Below are 20,905 nucleotides of genomic sequence, written 5' to 3' on the forward strand. Positions count from 1 at the left end.
TGAGGGGTTTCTCTCAGGGTGAAGCTCACATTCTCCCCTCCAAGATCTGCCTTGAGCCTGCACACACACACACACATAGACACACACCTAGACTCACACTATCAAAGCTGTGTTTCTCTTCCAGCATCAGCAGCTCTCTGTTCTTGACAGCAGACATTTAATCATCAGACAGATACAGTCACATAAAGTCTGAGGAGAGAGTATACATTATCCCTGGCTGAGCGACTTACACCTTCCTCCTCCCCTGTGAAATATCTGCAGGCTCTTTGCTGCGGTGTTTGTCCTTGGGCTGCGTGTGTGTCATCGCTGTGTTGTTGTGCTGGTGTGTGTGGATGCTTTCTTGGCTCCCAGCAGAGATGCTGATCTGGAGGAGGCTCAGCCCGGTGGTCCACTGGGACCTTGCTTCACGGGAGCGATCAATAACCACAAGTGACATGTGCCAAGTGTATTATGTCCGCGGCTTCATTGAGCTTATTTATTTGGTGGCTGTCAACTTCAATCAGGGCCAGTTTATGCACACTGGGTGGGCTGATGGGGAGGCACTTGTATCGGAATGGATCTAGCTCGAGTGCAACAACAATAAAGCTGCGTTTCCACCTAAAGAACCAGGAACTTTTAGACTGCTGAAGGCACTAAAAGGTTCCCCCAGCACATTGTTGTCTGCATTTAGAACAGAGGTCTAAAGACTTAAGATGTTCAGAGAGCATTTTTGATATCTAGACTCGAGTATCGGCCGATTCAGAGAACCCCTCAGACACTGTTATTGTTAAATAAACATGCAAAGCAGTGTTGTAAAAACTCTGATCTATGACATTTTTCTCCAATCAATAAGAATCCCCTCAGCTGCAGAATTCTCTGACAGCGTATTAACACACATCACCTGAAACCCAGTGTAACGATGATTTCTTATTGTTTACCTCGTGCACTCTCTCCTGTTATATAATCCTGTGCTTACTGGTGTGTAATGGTGAAAGTGACAGGCACGTCCTCTTCAGAGTGTTATAAATATTAATGCATGGTATGCCAACGCATCCAGAACGTTGAACTACTTCTGAATGCTGCTGAAGTGCGTGACCAATCAGAAAGGTTTAGCCCGACCAGGAAGTACCTCAAATCTCTCAGAAAGAAATGTTTAATCTGGTCTATACGTCTCAGTCTGTTTTGTCTCCCAGAGGGGAAATGGTTTAAATGTCTTCCTATGTGATGATGTGCAGTTAGTGTGCAGCTCTTTCAGTCCCATCTGTTTTCACCATGAGGAGTTTTAATCCTGCTAGCTACCTGCATGCTAGTTATGCTCTCAGCCTGTAACGTACGAACTGTAAGTACGGACTCACAGTAGACATGGTCACCTCCTCTGCTCACTCCAAGAGTCTTTACAATCTAAACAGGGCTCTGCGAGTTTGACTTACTGAACTGTACTCCACTGTTTAAATTAAATGCAGGATCATGAAAAGCTGCCTGAAGGTGGCACCCACGCTGATAAATATCCCAAGAAACAGCATGCAGCTGCTCTCAATACAGATTGAATGGGGGCAAATGTTGGATCTCGTCAGGTCTCGTACAGAGGGTGATGGTGGCGACTGCACTTGTGGTCATGATGGAACAGCATCAGCATTTTAAACTGGTATATTAGTTGTACTGGTGTATAGGATGCAGCTGACTTTTCAGCTTGAAAAAAGGTACTAAAAGTGCGTCTCATACACGGAGGTTTAAGGTACAACCCCTGGAACAAGGACCAAAATAAAGTCCCTGGGGATCAATCTAGACCCTGGATCCTGCAGTGGAAACACACTTAAGACTTCCCAAAGTCCTTAGTCTTTGGAGAAAGATTGTGAAGTAGAAATGCAGCTTTAAGCCTGAGAGGAAGTGGCTCTAGAGTAGGAGAAGCAGCGCCGAAGAGGCCTGTTAGTCCAATTAAAAGTGTCAGTTAGCTTAGCATGTTAGTTTAAGTTAGAGTTGTTGTTCTGTAGTATCAGAGCATGTTCTTCTCGTGCTCTCTCTCTCTCTCGCACACACTCACCCACACTCTGAAATGTTTGGAGGTCCCTCAGTGCTGTGGGATTCTTCTTCTTCATCATGATCAGCAGCCATCTTCATGTCCCCGGGGAGATTCCCCCCCTGCTGTGAACGTGTCTGTCCACAGGCCTCTGAGCTGAGCCCTGGAACCTGACCCAGCTCTGCTTCTGCCTCTGCCTCTGGATCTTGATCTGGGTCTGGATCAGGCCCTGAGCTGCTGGTCTGGGGGATGGTGTACACCTTGGAGGAGTCAGCGGACAAACAGTACCTGGCACCGCGGGCCAGAGGACTGCCCGAGTGGTGCGAGCCACTGAGCAGACAGCAAAGAAATGAAAGAATAAGGTAACTCAAAAGTGATCAAAATGGATGAAAGTTCAAAACTAGGGTTGTCATGAAAGCAGAAATGTAAACTTTGATATGATTCAAGTAAAAATAAAATGATATCGACACTTGTTTCGATACCACGGCAAAAAAATTAGAAGTCCTAGACCTTCAATGTTGGGACCTTTCTTCTTTTAACGTTTCAACAACTGCAAAATTCTGAGATGTGTTCCTCTTTGATGCAGCTGTCTTATTTAATAGATTCAGTTTTTGATACAATATTCATTCAGATAAAGAGGATTGAGTCGAATGAAAGCTCGTGGTATCGAAAGGTATCAAAAACTTAGGACAACCTTAGTAAAAACAGAGAAAACATAAAACATGAAATTGTGAGAAAACCCTCAACAACGGGAAATAAAAATCAGGCGTTCAGCATGAAAACTAGATCAGAGACGATGGTTCAACATGGAGGAGTACTGAGAGCTCTTGACTTTGACATCATGACATCATTTCCTCCATGTGGAGTAAAGTCAAGCCCACATTCTGATGATGACTCACATCCAGCCCGACACGCGCACACTCCTGCTGAACTTTGTCCTTTCAATAGTAAGTCAAATATCAACTGTCAAAGTGGATTAAGGGGGTCAGCGCTTTCGAATCACAACGGAGCGTGATTCTTACTCACTCCCAGTGACACAGAGGTGGATTTACTTATAGACATTTGGAAATATGTGTGGAAGCTCTCAAAGCATGAAACACATACTTAGAAAATGATATACAGCAACCCCAAGGCTAGATTCCCGGCAGTGAAGAGTTAAATGTATCATAAGTGGCTTAACTAATCATTTGACTTGTGTTGTAATGGTCAGAAATGCTTCAATGGCAGATACAAATGGATGTGTATTAATCTTAGAAATGTGATATTCCAGGTACAACTCCAGGGTGCTAGTCACTTGTATCCACACATCTTAAGATCCCTCAGAGATGCTGAGGAGAATCAGCGGAGTAATGGATAACGAAGTCACTCGTTAGCTGCAGCCGACGTCTCTTTGTCTTCTGGAAAACTTTCAGCCTTCACCGCGCTCTCTGTAAGCACCCTGAGACGACCGAGGTGGCTTTAGCTGCAGGCGCGACACACTCTGTTTCCATATTCATGACCATCTGGGCCACACCCTGCACCGTGTGCTCCTGCTGCTTCACTGTTTGCTCAGATGACACTCGGGTGTCAGAGACCATTACATAAAAAGGCGCGAAGCAGCGGAGTAGTCAAGGTGATGGCATGGTGCTCTCTCCTCCTCTCTGAATGACATCCTGGAGTGGACAGCTCCGACGCCTCCCAAACGGGTCAATGATCTGAACAGATTGCGCTAACATAATCCTGCATGGCACAAACAAATAGATACCCGTTCTTTACCGCAGAGGCAGACTGTGAGTGGCTGCGGGGCCAACCCCTCTGTCACACCTCCCCTCTCCCCCAGATGGGCCCCGGTCTGCTGAAGAGGACTCGGACGACGGTGCGATGAAAATCCCCCGTGATGCTTTGGCCTCACAGCAGCCCCACCCACCGGGTCCCGCACAGCTGGAAAAGTCAGACTGAGGGGTCAGCAGAGAGGAGCCCGGCTGGGTGAGAAGGTCAGCTAACAGCTAGCCACCATCCTTTTGTTCTTTGTTTGTTCAGCAGTGGTGCTTTATGGGTAAATGTGTGTCCACAGGTCTGATTTCTCTTAAACCAACGAACCACTTCACTGACTTTGAGCAACAGCAGAATAATGTATTCACCATAAAAGAAGGAAGAACTTCAGAGTAAGCATTTGGTGGGGAAAAAACAAACATCATAAATGATGTCATGGTGAGTGTTCAGCCTGCAGAGCGGCTTCAACGCTGCTTTGGATCCAGACGGGGTTGAGGTTCTGGTTTTATTATGATCTTGTGACTTAGCACGCCACAGTTAGCTTTAGCTTGTTAGCTTAGCTTGAGGAAATCTGAATGTTTCTCTACACAGTCGTTCATGTTTTTCACTTTCACGTGTTCACAAGCTGAATCTCTTTCAGAAGACGTCGTTATCGACCTTTAAGGGGGAATTTGTGAAGGGAGAAAACGTATTAAAACACACGTCCTGTCTCTGCACTCTACCTTGAATGTGATGAGATCTCGCTCAGGTCTCCGATGCTTCCCTCTGTCACATGACTCGACATGATGGCGGAGGCGTAGCCCTGCGGCAGGTACAGCTTCCCATGATCCTCCTCCGACATCCCGTCCTCCTGGTGCTCCCAGGGGTGGCCCTGCTCACCGACCCGGCCCTGCAGCAGCACCCGGGCCCCGGGCGCCACGCAGGGATTAGTGTCAATGCCGCTGTCTGTGGACGCCCCTTTGATGTATGTGAGGCCCAGAATCTCCGGGTCCATCAGGTCCCCGGAGCCAAAGTGCTTATCGTCGCTGTTACTGGAGGCGTTGCTGGAGAGAGTGTTGCTACTTGAGTGGCTGGAGTTTTTATCGCCCGTCTGGGGGAGAGAGAGCGAGAGAGAGAGAGAGAGAGAGAGAGAGAGAGAGAGAGAGAGAGAGAGAGAGAGAGAGAGAGAGAGAGAGAAATACAGTGAATCAGACGAGGGCAAAGAGCAGGTTTAGTTTCTACGGTTGTTTTAACATCCTGGAGGGGAGGGAGTTGCCTCATCAGGATACGATACATGTTTGTAAGACTCTTTTGTCTCAAGGGCCATGAATCTGTCACGCTGGTTACCACTCAGTACCTTCACATGCACAGGTAAGGCTGAAGCTCGATCAGGCCATTTATCAACACAAAGGTTCACACAAAAGTTCCTTGCTGAATGTCACAAGATTTTGTTTCAGGGAAAATCAAACTTTAGATCCGCCTAACATATCTGTAGACCCGACAGACAGGGGTGAAAGCATAACTTCATTAGAGAAACCTGGGGATTATGACCTGTCATGTTCTCTTTATTTAGCTGTGCTTAACAACTCCCAAATCATTGAAGCTTCTGAGAATATCCCGTCGCAAACAGCTCCTCTGATTTTAAAAACAAGCTCTGTGCATCAGGGAGGAGAATACCAAAGGGATGGTTTACATTTTTTATCCTCTGCCTCCAGCTCAAAGCTCTGAAAGAAGTTGTTCACTGCAATGCTGCAGCCTCCAGCACCAAAGGAGAAATGAAAGACGTAGGGAGAGGTGGTGAGTTTGCAAAAAAAAAAAGAAAAAAGAAAGACACACAAGAGGTGGATAAAGAGAAAGCGGGGGATGAGAGCTCGACACTTAATATATTCAACCTTCTAGGAAAATGTGTCCTAGAAAAAAGTGAGAGACAACGAGAAGCGGTGATGAGACGAGACGCCCATTAGCATGCTGATGGAGACAAAGTGAGAAGAGCAAAGAGCGTCTGCAGGCGACGACACGAGGATGAACACTCCAATTGAACTGCTGGTTGAGGCAAAGCCAATAAACAAGGACAATCTGACCTGCCTGTGATTCAAACACTGATGAGGGTATACCAGGTCTGTGTGCATTTCTACTCCCAACACGACACACACACTGCACAGGCTGCGTTCAGCTCTTTAAAGAGCTCCAGTGCCCTTCAAACAAGCTGACAATGGATTTGAAAACACCTTTAAATGTCATGAGGAGGCTGTTTTTCAGACAGGGATTAGAAGAGGTCAGATCTTTACCCTGGACAGCTTGTTGGGAGAGTCTTTTCCTCCCTCTCTCTGCTTCAGAGGGTTCAGGATCTTGGTGGAGGGGATGTGCCATTTGGCCTCTGTGGAGCGAGAAGAAGAAGAGTGTTAGTTATGATTAGTTAGTTAAGTCCCTCAGGTTAAAACTGCAGAAACAGTGCTTGTTCCTGAGGTCGACTCACATAATATGTCAGACATCCAGGGAGCACCAAATAATCCATAAACATCAACAACACAAAAAGACGAGATAAAAGTGATAGTGAAGTCAAACCAAACAGCATTAAAGTAAATGACAACGATCAGAAGGAAACCATGTCAGTTAACTTCGTTTAGTTATGTAGGTCGAGCAGTATTTCAAAATAAAAGCGCCCGGGGCAGACACGGGCATTTTAGCTTAGTATTCATAGAGCTCTCAAAAGTATAGGGGGCGCTATGCTCCTGCTCGGGTTGTCTGAGGTCCATCTTACCGTGTAAGAGCGAAGTTTGGATGTCACCGGAACTGAATTGACTGATATTAAAGGGTTTTTCAAATCGTTTTTTAACAACCGTCCATGTTAAAATTAATAGAATGAAAATTAAAAACTGATTATCCATGTTAATGGATGTGTGCCCAGCTCTGGATCCTTGCTAATTTCTGCAGATAAGAAGATACATCGGAGTATCATCGGCGTACATAGATATTCTAGCCTTTTCCAATACTCAGATCATGTATATGTATTGATGAAGGAGAGCTGCTTTGGGAAATCTGCATTGTAGAAATGTTATATAGGAGGTTACAATTGGATAGGTAAACACTGATTTGCATTGAACATCAGACTCACCTGCAGACCGGGTCCTCTCTAAGGTGGGCTCTCTCTCCCTGTGCATCTCGCTGTCTCCCCCCTGGATGTCCCCCGCCCGCTCATGGAGAATCGGAGAGGGACACCTGGAAGATAATAAAGGGCTGTAAGTTATTCTCTGTCAGTATTCCTGTCGTGGAGAGGCTTTGCTAGATTTACCACACATGTACAACAATTAGCTCAAGATCGTTTAAGGTCGAATCACTCAAGCTTTTAATAGAATAAAGAACGACGCAGACGAGAGACCTCCTTTCATTCGACTTAGCATGCCAGGCGCTCTCCTGCTCCTGAGAAATCTGCAAATCTTCTAACGTGTGTCTTAATTAAACCATAAAGACTCATTAAAGGTTACAGCAGCAGAGCAGAGGCCACAGCGTCTCTGACTGGAGATCAATCCAACAGTCGACGTGTGTGTGTTGTTCTGCATGGAGGTAGCTCTGACGGTGCAGAGCGATCCCGAGAGTTCACTGCACTTGTGAGGCCTCTGACAGGAAGCCAGCGGCGTGGAGCTAAGCCTCTTGTCATGGTCTGTAACCGCTTACAGACAGACAACGGTCTCTGATGGATTCTGCTCAAGTACAAGACTTAACCTGTCAGATATAAAGACTCAGCTGCCCTGTAAAGCATCCGACAGCGCAATAGCCCTATCCCTGATGTTTATTTTGTTATTTGGCCTTTTACTCATTTTAAACACTGATTTCAAAGATTGTATTTTCTCGTTGTAATGTCTCGCATCTTTACAATGTACATGATTTTTCTCTCTCACTTATACGTCTGTTTGTTTCTATGTAGAGCGAACAGAGTTGCATGGTTATTTATAGGGTTCTGTGTAAAAAATAAAGTTTAAAGGAGCAGTATGTAACTCTGAAAGCTAGTGTTTAAAACAGGTACTGCAGTCCAAATTCTAAACATTGTAGAGATCCCCCCTTCTCTAGAGTGGATGCTCATGCAGGTTGCCATGTGGTGGACACTGAAGCTGCATCGGTCTGTAAACCTTTCTGCGTTCTAACCTCTCTCCATTTTTCAAAAGCATCTCCAATATTGATCCTAGTTTGAGCACGTTTCTGCTCGTGGAGCTTATTAGAAACATGCAGAGGCTTTTTAGGTCGGGTACAATCACTTCTATCTGAACCACTTCTCTTGCCCGCTTCCATCGCTGCAACACCTGTTGGTTTGACCTGATAACTGCTCTCATATCTGGCAAACCAAAACGGCCGTGTGGGGGTGCCTTAAAACTTCCTACCTTCTCTGGTCCAAACAAATCCAGAGCATTCAGGACCAGAATCTAAAGTTAGAAGGAGGACATACTGGCTGCTGCATTCTTGTCAGAGAAGCCAGCACTTCAACATAGCATGTTTCCTTAATGTCTGATCATATAGTAAGGTCACTTCTTACTGATTGCTCCTTTAAAGGGGATTCTGAATTCTGAAGAGAGGACTATACTGACGTGAGCTTTAAAGGATACAAAACTGTTAAAGTTTCATGACAGAAAGAAGTTGTTTTCGCTGAAACTACTTTGACAGAAGACGTAAGGTCTCTGTTTTCTGAGACCTTTTCCTGCTGCAGATTTTTTTTAACTTCTTTGCCAAAAAACTTTAATTGCTTTCTCCAAAATGACAGAGCGGATTGCCAAAGCGGCCCTTCAGTCACAGCAGCATTTATGAAAGGACAAGACAGAGACAGGTTCTTTATAATCTCTTCCTCTTATCCTGAAGTGCTCAATCAAAGTTTAATGACCAACATTACGTTTGTTTCTTCCTTAACAGCTTTCAGACTCAATGACTACATCCACAAAGAGCTACTTTCACTTTGATTTCTGATGAATGACTGGAAATTTAAATAATGCACATAAAAAAAATCTCATTCAGGAAACTCATCATCATCCATCATGTGGCTGTTCTGGGCTCTGGATGTGGTATCAGACCGTAGAAAGATTACTTTCTGCAAAAAATAGGCGGAAAGGGCCAAAAAGCGCGCTGATGATTTGGTCATTTCAGGAAAAATGGGTGTCATTTTGCAAAATTGCATGTCCTCAGAAATAGAGCAGGGCCTGATTGTAGCTGCATTCATCAGTGAAAAAAGTGGCCTATTCCTGGAGGGGATCTTTGTTAAGAAGTAACACTGCTGTGGTCTCGTACCCGTCGTATCCCGGCTGCTGGGACCAGGTGCCGCTGCCGCAGGGTCCCGGATCACTGGAGGATGACTGGTTACTGGGGGAGCTGCGGTAGTGCTGGTCTCCTTTGTTGCACGAGGTGACCTGAGGGTTCTCCATGTCCTGCATCATCCTGCACAAACACACCAACAAAAGATACACAGCTGTCAGAAATGTTTTTTCCCAAATGATCGAGACTTTGGCTGCATGAGAGATTTTAATAAAGAGCCATTTCTGGGATGGAGCAGGCAGCTGAATGGATTAGAAGACATCCAAATATTTTTAAAAAGAGGACAAAAAAGTTACACAATCCCCACGCTGACATTTTCTAATTCTTTTGTACAGCAAACAGTCCAATCACATAAGGTTTTTAGTTTCCAATAATGTAGAACAAACATGTTGCATTTTTAAAGCTTTTTCCTCTTTTTTTTTTTTTTAACCAGGAGAGGAAGTTCAGAATCCAAATATTTTTCAAGAGTGTCCTGCTCCAGGCGCCGGTAGACTAGTGGTTAGTGCATGTGCACCATGTACAGAGAAGCATGATCCGACCTGTGGCTCCTTTCCCACTTTCTCTCTCTGATTTCTGACTCTGTCCTGTATCTAAATAAAGGCATAAAAACTCCAACGTGTGCTGCTCAAGATGGGCAGCAGCAGTTAAAAGTTTCAGAAAAAAACAAATGAGCAGCTTTACATAAAAGTCTAATACCTTCCATCTACCAGAAGGTCTTTACCTTATTTCAAAATAAAAGCAGGGTTCAATTCAAACAGCAACGCATAATAATGCAATTTTAAACGTGCAATTAATCATGGTAGACTATTGAAATTGACTGATTAAACGTGATTAAAATGTAATCGTTTGACAGCCCTCGTTTTTGTGTTTAGGTTTGTGCCTTGTTAAAGGAGAATTTCTGCCCATAGTGGGAAGGACAATAAAGTTGTTTTATTTATTCTGTTTGTCAGCTTTCTATTGCTGAAAATCTGGAGCGGCAGGAGTTCGGTCTGTAGGGACTTGTGTCGGGAACTGGAGGGTCACTGGTTCAAGTCCTGGTGTGGACCAAGTCTGGAAATTGGTCTGGTAGCTGGGGAGGAGCACTGCAGAGTTGCTCTTGACCAAAGCACTGACCCCCCCTAATCAGCTCCCCCCACTCTGACATCTCTCTATCAGTACGTACGTGTGTGTGTGTGTGTGTGTGTGTGTGTGTGTGTGTGTGTGTGTGTGTGTGTGTGTGCAGCATGTTCAACAGCAGAGTGTAAAATTGAATTTCCCCTCTCAGGATTAATAAAGTAAATCTTCTTCTTCTTCTTACTTACTAGTTGATAGAGACTTTGAGTTCTGACAGTTTCCTCTCTACTCTTTCTTCAGTTATTTACTTAAACAAATGTGAACTCGACGCCCGAGGCCGGACTCTCCTCAAGCTGAAATTTCCGACCAGAAAAGAGAGAAAACGTTCCCTCTCTGTCCGCCGCTAATGAGCGTGTGATTGGCTGACAGTCCCGTGAATGGCCCCTCGCTCCGTGGATAATCTCTGAGAAAACGTTGGAACTGTCGGAGAGGGAGATGGTGTCTCTTTCTCCAAAGACAAACAGAAACAGAGATTAGTTCTGCTAATATGTCCGAGGATGTGATCCAGATGGTGAAGTCCCCCATGTGAGGACAGAAGCCGCTCCTCAGTGTCGGAGGACATTTCAGTTTCAGATTTATGGTCTTGGATTATATTTGAACACGTTTACATTTAAAGGAGCTTTTGACACTTTTCAATGTTAACTTTGTAAAACAATTTTAGCTTAACTTCTGCAAAGATAACACCGATCAAAGTGAAGGCCCGTTTCCACCATGTGGTCCGGTTTGGTTCAGTAAACTCTGACCTTGCTTGAGTCCTGTCCCCATACTTGGTAAGCGCGGTGTAAGACCGATGGCTAAGTTAGTAGTGTGACATCATAACAATGTGACATCATAACAATGTGACACAGTGTAGCCCGCCAATAAATTCAACTAGATTTTGAATAACTGATTAACAGTTTTGGAGAACAATGTGAAATACTCTCTGGGTCCGACCTCTTGGACGTAAGATTTTCCTGCTTTTTCTGAACGTCTGAGCTGCTGGTTTGACAAAAGAAGTGATGTCAAAGACGTCAGTTTGGACTCAAAATGTGTCGACAATTTAGCGCCAACTTTCTTTCAGCTCATAAATGAAGAAGCTGTTTTATCATAAAAGATAATCAGTAGATTCATTGATTTAAAAGAAGTGCTGCTGCCATCGGGTATTGAAGTAATGGTGCGCTCAAATTGATCTCAGAAGTCGGAAAATCTGAGTTGCCAGTCTGATACGTCATCAGGAACGCCACCCTGAAGTGAACCTTCAGTAGCCCGAACTACAATCCAAGATGGCTGCTCCGTGCATCAACAGTAACGTTTAAGCTGAAACTATTCTATATATCAAAGCAGCTTAGTCCTCTTTTAGTGTAATTAGATCAATCACAACGAAAGTATCGTTCTATCTGTGGACATGTTGTCGTGTTATGTCAGCGTGCAAACTATTACATGGTGTGTTGTTATGTCCAGGTATAAGCTCACAAGACAAAGGTTCTCCTGGAGGCGTCCGCGTTGACTTACTGTTACTCGGTCAAAAGGGAAGATAATTTGCGGGATTGGGTCTCGAGAGGAAAATAAAGACTGGATTCAGGTTCTGTCTGCTGCCCGGAGGCCTTCCTTTTCTAACCAACACAGAAGAAGGTTGTATGACGGGATGGGAGTACGAGCGGATGGATTTAACATTCAGTCTCTGAAGCCGAGCCGAGCTGCTAACTTAAATACTTTGCATTCTTGTGGTTTTCTTCTGTATGTCTGATTCTCTTAAACGATCTGAAGATTGGGTGCGAGTGATCTCCCCTCTTCTTTTAAACATCTGAATTCAAACAACAGCTCAGAATCAGAGGCCTAACGTTCAAAGATCAGAAATGTGCAGACAAGGTTCATAAAAAATTATCCAGGAGAAACGTTTAAATCAAGAAGCCCGAGATGAAAAGGTGACACATCCCTCGCGTCGAGCCTTCCAGCTTGGTCATCAGGTTTCTTTGTCTGGACCTCCATGGGAAACTCACTAAACTGTCAGTAAGTCGGCCTCAGACACATCATCCAACACTCCGGCCTGATCTCGACATTTCCTCCTCGGCTGGAGTTTAAGTCCCTCCAGCCGAGTCCGGGCACTTAAATGTGAAACTGCAGCAGCTGCTTTTTGTTCTCCTTCCTTTTCTTCTTGACATAATGTAAAGTTCTGAGGGGAGGATGTGTGTGTGTGTGTGTGTGTGTGTGTGTGTGTGTGTGTGTGTGTGAGGGGAGGGCGGGTTATTGAATATAATTTCTCTGTCTGCGTTGCAATAACACTGCAGGCTGCAGAGCTTAGCGGCCCGTCTCAGCTGGCTGCAGAGAAGGTGTCAGATTTTATGATGCCAGGTCTGGATTCAGGACGGGATGAGCTTTTGTCAGATGGCCCCCCAGCAGCCTCTGATATGAACTCCAACGACACCTGTCACCATCCAACATGTCTGACCTGAACTCGGTTTGATTCCACGGTATTATGAATCATTGAAAAGAGGAAATTGTTATCCAGCGGCAGCCATCTTTTAATCAACTTTAAAGGCGACATATTATGAAAAATCCACTTCTACAGTGTTTTTTTTAATTTATTTGGGTAACCTGAGTGTCTACCGACCCACAAAATATTAAATAAACCCATCCAGTCCTTTGTTTGTGGTCTGCATAAGTCTTACAACACAGAGGAAAATGCTCCATTTCTAATGTGCTCTCCTTGTGATGTCACAATGGGATTCTGGTAAAAAAAAATCCCCTCCCCTCCCCTGATATCTCCACGCATGGACTCCACCCCCAGCCTAGAGCAAAACCTTTGCGCAGGTCTGCCATTTTTATTCTTGGTACAGAGGAGTGATGTCTACTGGGAAAACTCAGGGGGGGCTCATTGCATTTAAAGAGACACACACACCAAAACGGAGAGAGCTGGTTTATACAGGACCACAAACCTCCTCTGGTGCTTGATTCATGTTATATTTTGACCAAAGCACAGCACAGATGTTTCATTTAGACCACAGGGGACTGTTAGAAAAGGTGGAAAAGGGGGATAATACATCCTCTTTAACCTTTGATCTTTGTCTCATTCGCTCTTTTAACTCTTCATCCATTTTTAAAAAGGTAGATTTTCGGGCGTTTCATGCCCCCATGCTACAGACAGGAGAGTGGACAGCGCCAGAAATCAAGGAGAGAGAGAGAGTGCGGGAAAGGAGCCACAGGTTGGACCCGAACCCGGGCCGCCCGCCTGGAGGACTACAGCCTCTGAAAATGGGGTGCACGCACCAACCACTAGGCCACCAACGACCCATTTCAGGGATCCGAGTCCACCATATTATCATGTTTACCTTTTTCAAGGTGTCTTTTCACTGGTCGTTTGACAGTTCATTGCATGTAATGGATTCTTTAAGTTTTTATTACTAGTAGCTGAACAATGAGGCTTTCAAACATCGTTTTAAAATTCAATTAATCACTGAATTTCCATAGTTAAGGCTTTTATTCTGATATGCTGTCCTGTCTTAAGCTGAGAGTACTTTACTTCCTGTGTGCTTTTATTTTTTAAATAAAGTAAGGCCCTTCCTGTAGAGTGAAGGTTAGGACAGGAAGTTAAGCACAGAAACAGGAAGTGGTTCGGGGTTAGGGGCCAATGTGTGATGTCATAAGGTGGATATTACTTTGGACTCGTCAGCTGAGCTGTCTGAGAGTTTGTTAAAGTGAAATGAGACATTCAAAGATGCAGCAGTGTCCTTCTTTTACATCACTGAGACTACAGGGAGACACTGAGGACGACTATCTACGGTGAGCCTGAAGGGACAAAATAGAATGAGATTAATTACCATTCTTCCTCACACTGAATCTCAACAAACTAGAGGCTCCTTCAAATCGCCAAAGTGCCTCCTTCTGCTTCTAAAAGTTGAATAATCTCCAGATCAAGTGTATTTAAAGGTTTTAAAGGTCATCCGTCGTCGTTTTGATCCCATCGCTGCGATGTGTGTTTCACATTAACAGAGACGCTGTGAGTATTTATTCATGAGGCGCTGCAGTGTGGCTTCATTTAATATTTAAATCTTCAGACATGCTGACGGGATCAGTCAGGATCGAGTGTTAATTAAAGATCTGTGCGCTTCAACTTCAAAGAAAGGGAGCCTGTAAATATTGATTTGGTTATTTTTGCTGCTGCTTCACAGATTTGCCTTTTTTCTGCACTGAAGAGGTGATGATGATGATGATGATATCATCTATATTTCCAGAGTATTTGTTGCATAACTTGTTATGTTGGATGCATGTATATAAATTACTCTCTTTGTAGCGTGTAAAAGAGACAGAACGTTGGTGACTCAGGATGCGTCATGTTAGAGTCCTTTAGTCCGAGCAGGAATCCAGCAAATCTCCCTGAGGTGAAGGAGGCAAAGGAGGGAAGGAGGGAAAGGAGTCAAAGGAGGCAAAGGAAGTAAAGGACGGAAAGGAAGCAAAGGAGTCAAAAGAAGGCAAAGAAGGAAAGGAGGCAAAGGAAGCAAAGGAGTCAAAAGAAGGCAAAGAGGCAAAGGAGGCAAAGGACTCAAAGAGGCAAAGGAGTAAAAAATGAGTAAAATTAGGGAAAGGCGGCACAGGAGGCATAAGAGGGAAGTGAGGAGGTTGTGATGAGAAAAAAACGATATGATGACCTCAGGAGACTTGGTAGAGAAAAGCTCGTCTCCTCCCCGTCTTCTGCCTAAACAGCATCTCTATTTGACTTCATGTGATGCTAATCCACTGATACTACACTGAGAAGGTGGCTCCTACCGCCTTTGTGTCCCTGAGTGGCTAACAAACGGATGGGAGTGTTTTGCCGATTCAGCGCTTAACCTCGGTGTAAAAGGGGAATGAGAAGGTTTTTTCAAAACCGCCTCCCACATGGCACAGCAGCTACAGTACGCAGGACGCACTACGATGTTGACCGGCGCCACTCCTTTACCTCTGAGGGTCCTTCATGCTCAGTGTGTCGTATTTTAAAGCTCTGCGTATGTTGTGGACTCCCTGATCCATGTTCAATATTTGAACTCTGATGAAGGGTATTGTGCAGTCTTGCAAAATATGTTGTTGTTGCTTCCCATGTGGGCTGTAATGTGCTCGTACCAGTCCTTGCTGTCGTGTGTGTGTGTCTTTGTCCTATATAAAAAACCTGCCTATGATGTCACATTTTACTCTCTGCACAATGCTCCCTTCAAAAAGCAGGAACACAAATCCTCACTGACTTAAAGCTCAGCTGTTTGTTAATTAAAGCAGCAGTCACTTTCTTCTCCCTAAAGACAGAAACGCACCAACGTCGTGGCTGCGTACGTCTCGTATCGAGACGAGCTCACCAAAGGACGCACAGATGTGTGTTAATTGGTTTGCTCCTTACACAATATGGATGAAAGGCGTGAAAATAACTCTGTCTGTCTGAAACGAGCTCCAGCAGCTGCACTGTGCTTTGTTCCAGGTGAGAGATTGGGCCCGTCGTTTTTCTGACAGTGTTTGGAACAAATTCAATCATGATTTCAAAATGTTCTAACAAGTTGAGCTTCTCCGTCGTCTTTCCACGTTCGGCCTTGCAGCTGCAGAAGCATCGCTGCACCTGCTTTTGTTGTGCATGTCCACACAACATGAAATACAAATAATAAGCAGCTCCTTCTCAGCTACAGTATGGCATCGTGCTTTATTCTCCTCCTGTCCTCTATGACTCCCGCCCTCCCTCCCTCTCCTCCCGCTCCCTCAGGAGTGCTTCATATCGCAGTCCAGGAGAAGAGCTCTCTCTTTGTTTCTGCAGTAATTGGATGAGATGAGCCGAGCTGTGTCGGTGTCCCCATCACCTCCCCAGCAGGGGGGGGGGGGGGAGGAGCGCTCCCACAGCCAGAGACTCTGATTAGGCAGAGAAGGCGGCCATTATCCCGGTACAGTCAGAACGGAAGACACTGGGCGGGTGACACTCAGGAAAGGTTATCACGACTGCAGGGCTTCATTAGAAAGAACAAATCGCTGCTTCAGGTGGCCGGATGGAGACGTCCAAACGAGACGCGAGCAGGACGGGAACAAAGTCTGACCGTGGCCTTATCGTATAAAGGGAGATGAAAGCGGAGCCGTGAATTCATCGGACTAAAATGCTCCATTTGTATGGATGCAAATAAAGGAAGACAATAAGCCCCTCTCGGGGTGGCGCTGCAGCTCGCTCCTGGATGAGAAGGACGAGAGTTCAAAGATTTCTCCTCAAAGGATCGGAGCTTTTTGAGCGGCGGGATGTTTGATCGCCGGCAACGCTCGGAAAAAGATTGACTCACAAAACTGTCTCGTAATCATAAAAATGTTTCTTTGTTATTCCATTTTGTGTCCCTTTTATATTTCATACAGCTGTCAATAAGGTTTCTGTGACTTCAACTCAAGTGTGCGTGTGTAACAAATAAGTCCAATAAAAGAGGAACATTTTCTGGCTGCTTGTGAGTTTCAAACATTAAACTCTTAGTGCACACTGAACTGAGTGTTCAAACATCCTGCTGAGTAAAATGTGACTGCTGAAAGCTGAAGTGGGAAGCTTTGTCAAAGTGTTAACACCAAAGCAGAGAAGTAGTTTGTTTGATGACTTTTAGCGTCCATGTTAGATTTTATTACCGCTCTGTGCAGGACACGATGTGATCTCCATTTCTCTGGGTCTGAAACTCTGATGACAGGTAAACAAGTGAGGGAGGAGACGAGTGCGTCTCTCGTTCCCTGGTTTGACTCTGACCCCCAGCCTTTTGCTTCATGTGGCCCCCAGGCTGCTGACCCACTTTGTCTTTTGTCTCTCTTCAGCTGTTCTATCAAACAAAGGCCAAAAAAAAAAAAATCGCTTTTACTCCGCAGGTCACACCTACACATTCACACCCTGATGGTAGAGGCTGCTGAGTAAAGAGTCCATCAGTATTAACTCATCCATTCATACACATTCACACACCGCAGACGAAGCAGCGGGAGCAACTTGGGGTTCAGCGTCTTGCCCAAGGACACATTGGACATGAACTGGGGACATAACCTTCTGGTTGAGAAACGACCGAATCTACCACTGAGCCACCGTTGATTTAAAGAAGCTGCAGGGATGTAGGATTTTCTTTTACATGCATGTAAAGCACGTCTTGTTTGAGCTCTGTGATAATTATTGTCTATGTTACAGTTTTGATGTAGTTTACTGTCATACTATCGCTCTGTGCAGGACAAGGCATCGTCGTTATCATGCTACCTACTAAGCTACACTTTTTAGGGGTGGGTTCCAACCATTCTGGGAATAAATAGGAAACATTTCATTTATTTTTTATTGTGAAACCCTGATGACAGATAAACAAGTGAGGATGGTGACATCGGCTCTGCTCAGTTTGTAGATAGTGCGTCTCCTGTTCTCGTTGTTTGGACTCTCTTTAGCTGTTTTGTGAAATAAAGGCCAAAAAAAGAATCTATGCAAAAAGAATCAAGAAATAAGGAGCGGTAGAGGCAGGGACGGTTGCTTACCTGGACCCGTCTGGTAGTTTTCTGTCGAACGAGGTGCTGCGTGGGATGGCCGCCTGGTGCTGCTGGAGGATCTGCTGGCACTGCAGGCGGTCGGGTCCCTGCGTGGGCGAGCCTCGGGAGAGAGGAGCTCCGGCAGCCGTGGGCACCCGATGCCAGGTGGTGTTTCTCCTGAAGGGCGTCTTGTACTCGCAGGGTGTTCCCTCGCTGTCGACCTTGTACTCCACCATGGGGATGCGGTAGAGCTCGGAGCAGCCCCTGAGAGGGAAGAGAGGGGGGGGGGGAAAGAAAAGAGTTTTAGAGAATGTGTCAAATCATTCTCCTGATTTGAAGTGATTGTGTTTCTTCATCTTTAGGAGATGGAGAGAGAGAGAGAGAGAGAGAGAGAGAGAGAGAGAGAGAGAGAGAGAGAGAGCGAGAGAGAGCGAGAGAGAGAGAGAGAGAGAGAGAGAGAGAGAGAGAGAGAGAGAGAGAGAGAGAGAGAGAGAGAGAATGACATGCAGGAAAGGAGCCACAGCTCGGACCTGAACCCGGGTCGCCTTCCTGGAGGACCACAGCCTCTGTACATGGGACGCGGACCAAACACCACACCAGAAGCCCCCAAATCATGAAACACACTGAAGTGAATCTTTCTATGTTTCTATGTCACCCAGCTCTTTACACCTTTTCTCTTTTCATGCCACAGTGTCAACATGCTTTAAATATATTACAACAAACAGGCTGGTGTTAAATAAAAAAAAAAGACTTCTTCCTGCTCGTCTGATCAGACGTGGACATCAGGTCGAATCAGAGTTGCGTCCCCAGCAATGGCCTGTTCTCTATTTCCTGATCAATCAATCTCAAGTGTTTGAATAAAAGGAATTCATATTTAACAGCCAAAACAATCTGTTTTAAAAAAGCCTTTGTCATCATTACATCATCATGATCGCAGTAACTCATAAATGACACATTGATTTTGCATGCGTATAATTAGCTAACTACATTTAGACTCTATAGGATCTTGCTTTAAACAGGCTGGTGATTATTAAACATGGCCGACCCTGATGACCTCTGTATAAACTGGAAGATGGAGACTGTGCAGCCTTTGTGTTACTGTGAATGAACACCAACGCAGTTAAAAACACGTAGCCTGAGAGAGGTATATGGGCATGTGTGTACCTGCATGTGCTGACATGTGCAGGGAGGGGTGTTATAGTGCAAACAGGAGGAAACACTTCATCCATTTGAACCGGGCTGAAAATCTCAGCTCCGTCCTCGTCAGCTGTGAGTCTTATCCTGAGTGCCTCCACTTTTCCTCCCTCCATCTCCGTCCCCATTAGAGCGAACAACAAGAGGATCTCAGGATGGACACGGCCTGTGATGTCATTTCATGCAACATTAATCTGTGAGGGGGGGCGAGGCTTTGTGTGTGGGGGTTTTCCAGGGTGTTGGGTCTGAGTGAGGATGCTCCCCTAGATCTTCAAAAGTATCTCAAGCATGACCCAAAGATTACAGCGACCTCCACCTGCAAAGTCTATTTTCCAGGGTTAGGGTTTGATGTGGTCGTATGTGTACACACAGCTGATTGCAGAGGCCGTGGTGGAAGGGGGGGGGGGGGGGGGGGGGGAGTATTCCTGTTCACTGAGACCTTTTCATCAAACTGGGCCACGGGCGGCTGGCCTGTTTACAGCCCACCAGAGCCGCTGGTGTTAGAAGATCTAACGAGAAGATCGTCTGTCGCTTCCTCCTCCTCCACCGTGTCGTCCCGTCTCTCACATCTGGTCATCTACAAGCTAATCTCATCCATGATGAAAGACCATCAATGGTATGCTCTACATACTCTTCAGGTTTCATGATTTATTTACTGAACATATGTAGCATGCATCACTGGTTTGATATGTGGGACAGTGAGAATATTGAGAGGCATAACAGCATCAGAGGATCAGAGACGTAAAATATAAAACCATGGATGTCAACAACAGTTTCCTGTGTGCCTTGAAGGAGAGATTTGGCATTTTGGCTTTCACCCTGTTGGTTTTCTGTCACCAGAAGTGAACATATTTGGACAAGAGGTCGGAGCCGGAGAGAAGGAATGGGTTTGCAAACACCAGTTTGTACTTGTAGCTGAATTAGCTGAGGTGACACATCTGAGGCAGACAGCTAGCTGCCCCCGTCTGTCACTCACAGAGGCCACGCCCCCTAATTCTACATCCCTTTAAGCCTTCATATAATGTAAACAAGTGAGTTGTATAAACATTCAGCCCGTACAGATGAAGAGAGAAATGAGCTCTAGAGACCCAAACTGTTTTTGTACCAGGATGTAAACATGTTTACTTCTGCTGTAAAGTTGGACATTTTAACATGGGGCCTGACTCACTGCGGGAGACAGACTCTAGTGGAGACTGGAGGAACTGCAGTTCATGGTCATTTGCATTGGCTTCATGTCCTGAATAAAATCGGACTGTGGAACCTGAGCTCTTTAAATCCCTCATAAGAAAAATACGCTTACAAGAGTGTTAAATCCCCCACCAATGCTGGTCAATTGTTTTTTTCTGAGAGCTGCTGACCCACTCATTACCTTGATTAACTGTGTGTGTGTGTGTGTGTGTGTGTTAAACCTCGCTCACAGCTTGTCAACAGGAAAAGGTCTCTGCTGTTCCTTTCTCTTTGCATCAGAATTTAAGATCTGACGATGATCTTAATTTTCCTCCTCAGAGGAGAATACTTAAGGCTCAGCTAGGAATCCTTTTGGCCTGCCGACTGTAGAGACGGCTTCTTGTTTGTCGTGTGTAGGGGGATTTGGACTGGCTGTGTATAAATCATAGAGAGCGAGCAGGAAACAAGTGTTTGGTCGACAGTTAAACTCGAGCTGGAGGCTTCGAGAATCCTCCATCAGGGCAGCAGTGAGACATAAAACAGTCTGCTTCCTCTTGCTGCTGAACTCTATAAATGAAACCATGGTGGTCAGAATAAGCTTATCGATACTTAAAACCAACATACGCTCAACTAAAACACAGCTACGTCTGACTTACTGGGGAATAATTTAGGAACACAACCTCCACCACTAGTTGGGTTTTGCAGTATTTATAAATGACAGCTCCTTCAAACCTCTGCTGCTGGATTCTTAACAAGCAAGAGTGAACAGATGAGCCAAGCTTCAGCTAACCATCAGCGGCTCCCAGAGTCTTCTTTTAAACGTCTCTGATGAAGTTTAAAGTTTTTATTTTATTATTATGTCATACATATATATGTAAGCCCCGCCCTCATGGACTTACACGACACCATGAACACCTCCAGGATCAGAGGAGGGTGTTTTTCATTGGCAGTAGTAGCAGATAC

General features: G+C 45.2%; 1 protein-coding gene across 5 annotated transcripts in view; it reads right to left on the minus strand.

The window, feature by feature from the left end:
• LOC109993878 (signal-induced proliferation-associated 1-like protein 2) overlaps positions 1–20,905 on the minus strand; it is a 113,930-nt gene that overhangs the window by 16,594 nt on the left and 76,431 nt on the right. For 4 of the 5 annotated variants that reach the window (XM_020646995.3, XM_065959168.1, XM_065959165.1 and 1 more), the window contains exons 10-15: positions 17,591–17,845; positions 8,999–9,145; positions 6,843–6,946; positions 6,016–6,104; positions 4,471–4,838; positions 2,021–2,326 (exon numbers count right to left, since the gene is read on the minus strand). In XM_020646995.3, the coding sequence (XP_020502651.1) occupies positions 2,021–2,326; positions 4,471–4,838; positions 6,016–6,104; positions 6,843–6,946; positions 8,999–9,145; positions 17,591–17,845 (1,269 nt within the window). The remainder of the gene's footprint in view (positions 1–2,020; positions 2,327–4,470; positions 4,839–6,015; positions 6,105–6,842; positions 6,947–8,998; positions 9,146–17,590; positions 17,846–20,905) is intronic. The other variant, XM_020646998.3, reaches the window with a different exon arrangement.

The sequence above is a fragment of the Labrus bergylta genome, chromosome 10 (assembly GCF_963930695.1).
Source record: "Labrus bergylta chromosome 10, fLabBer1.1, whole genome shotgun sequence".
Classification (NCBI taxonomy): Eukaryota; Metazoa; Chordata; class Actinopteri; order Labriformes; family Labridae; genus Labrus; species Labrus bergylta.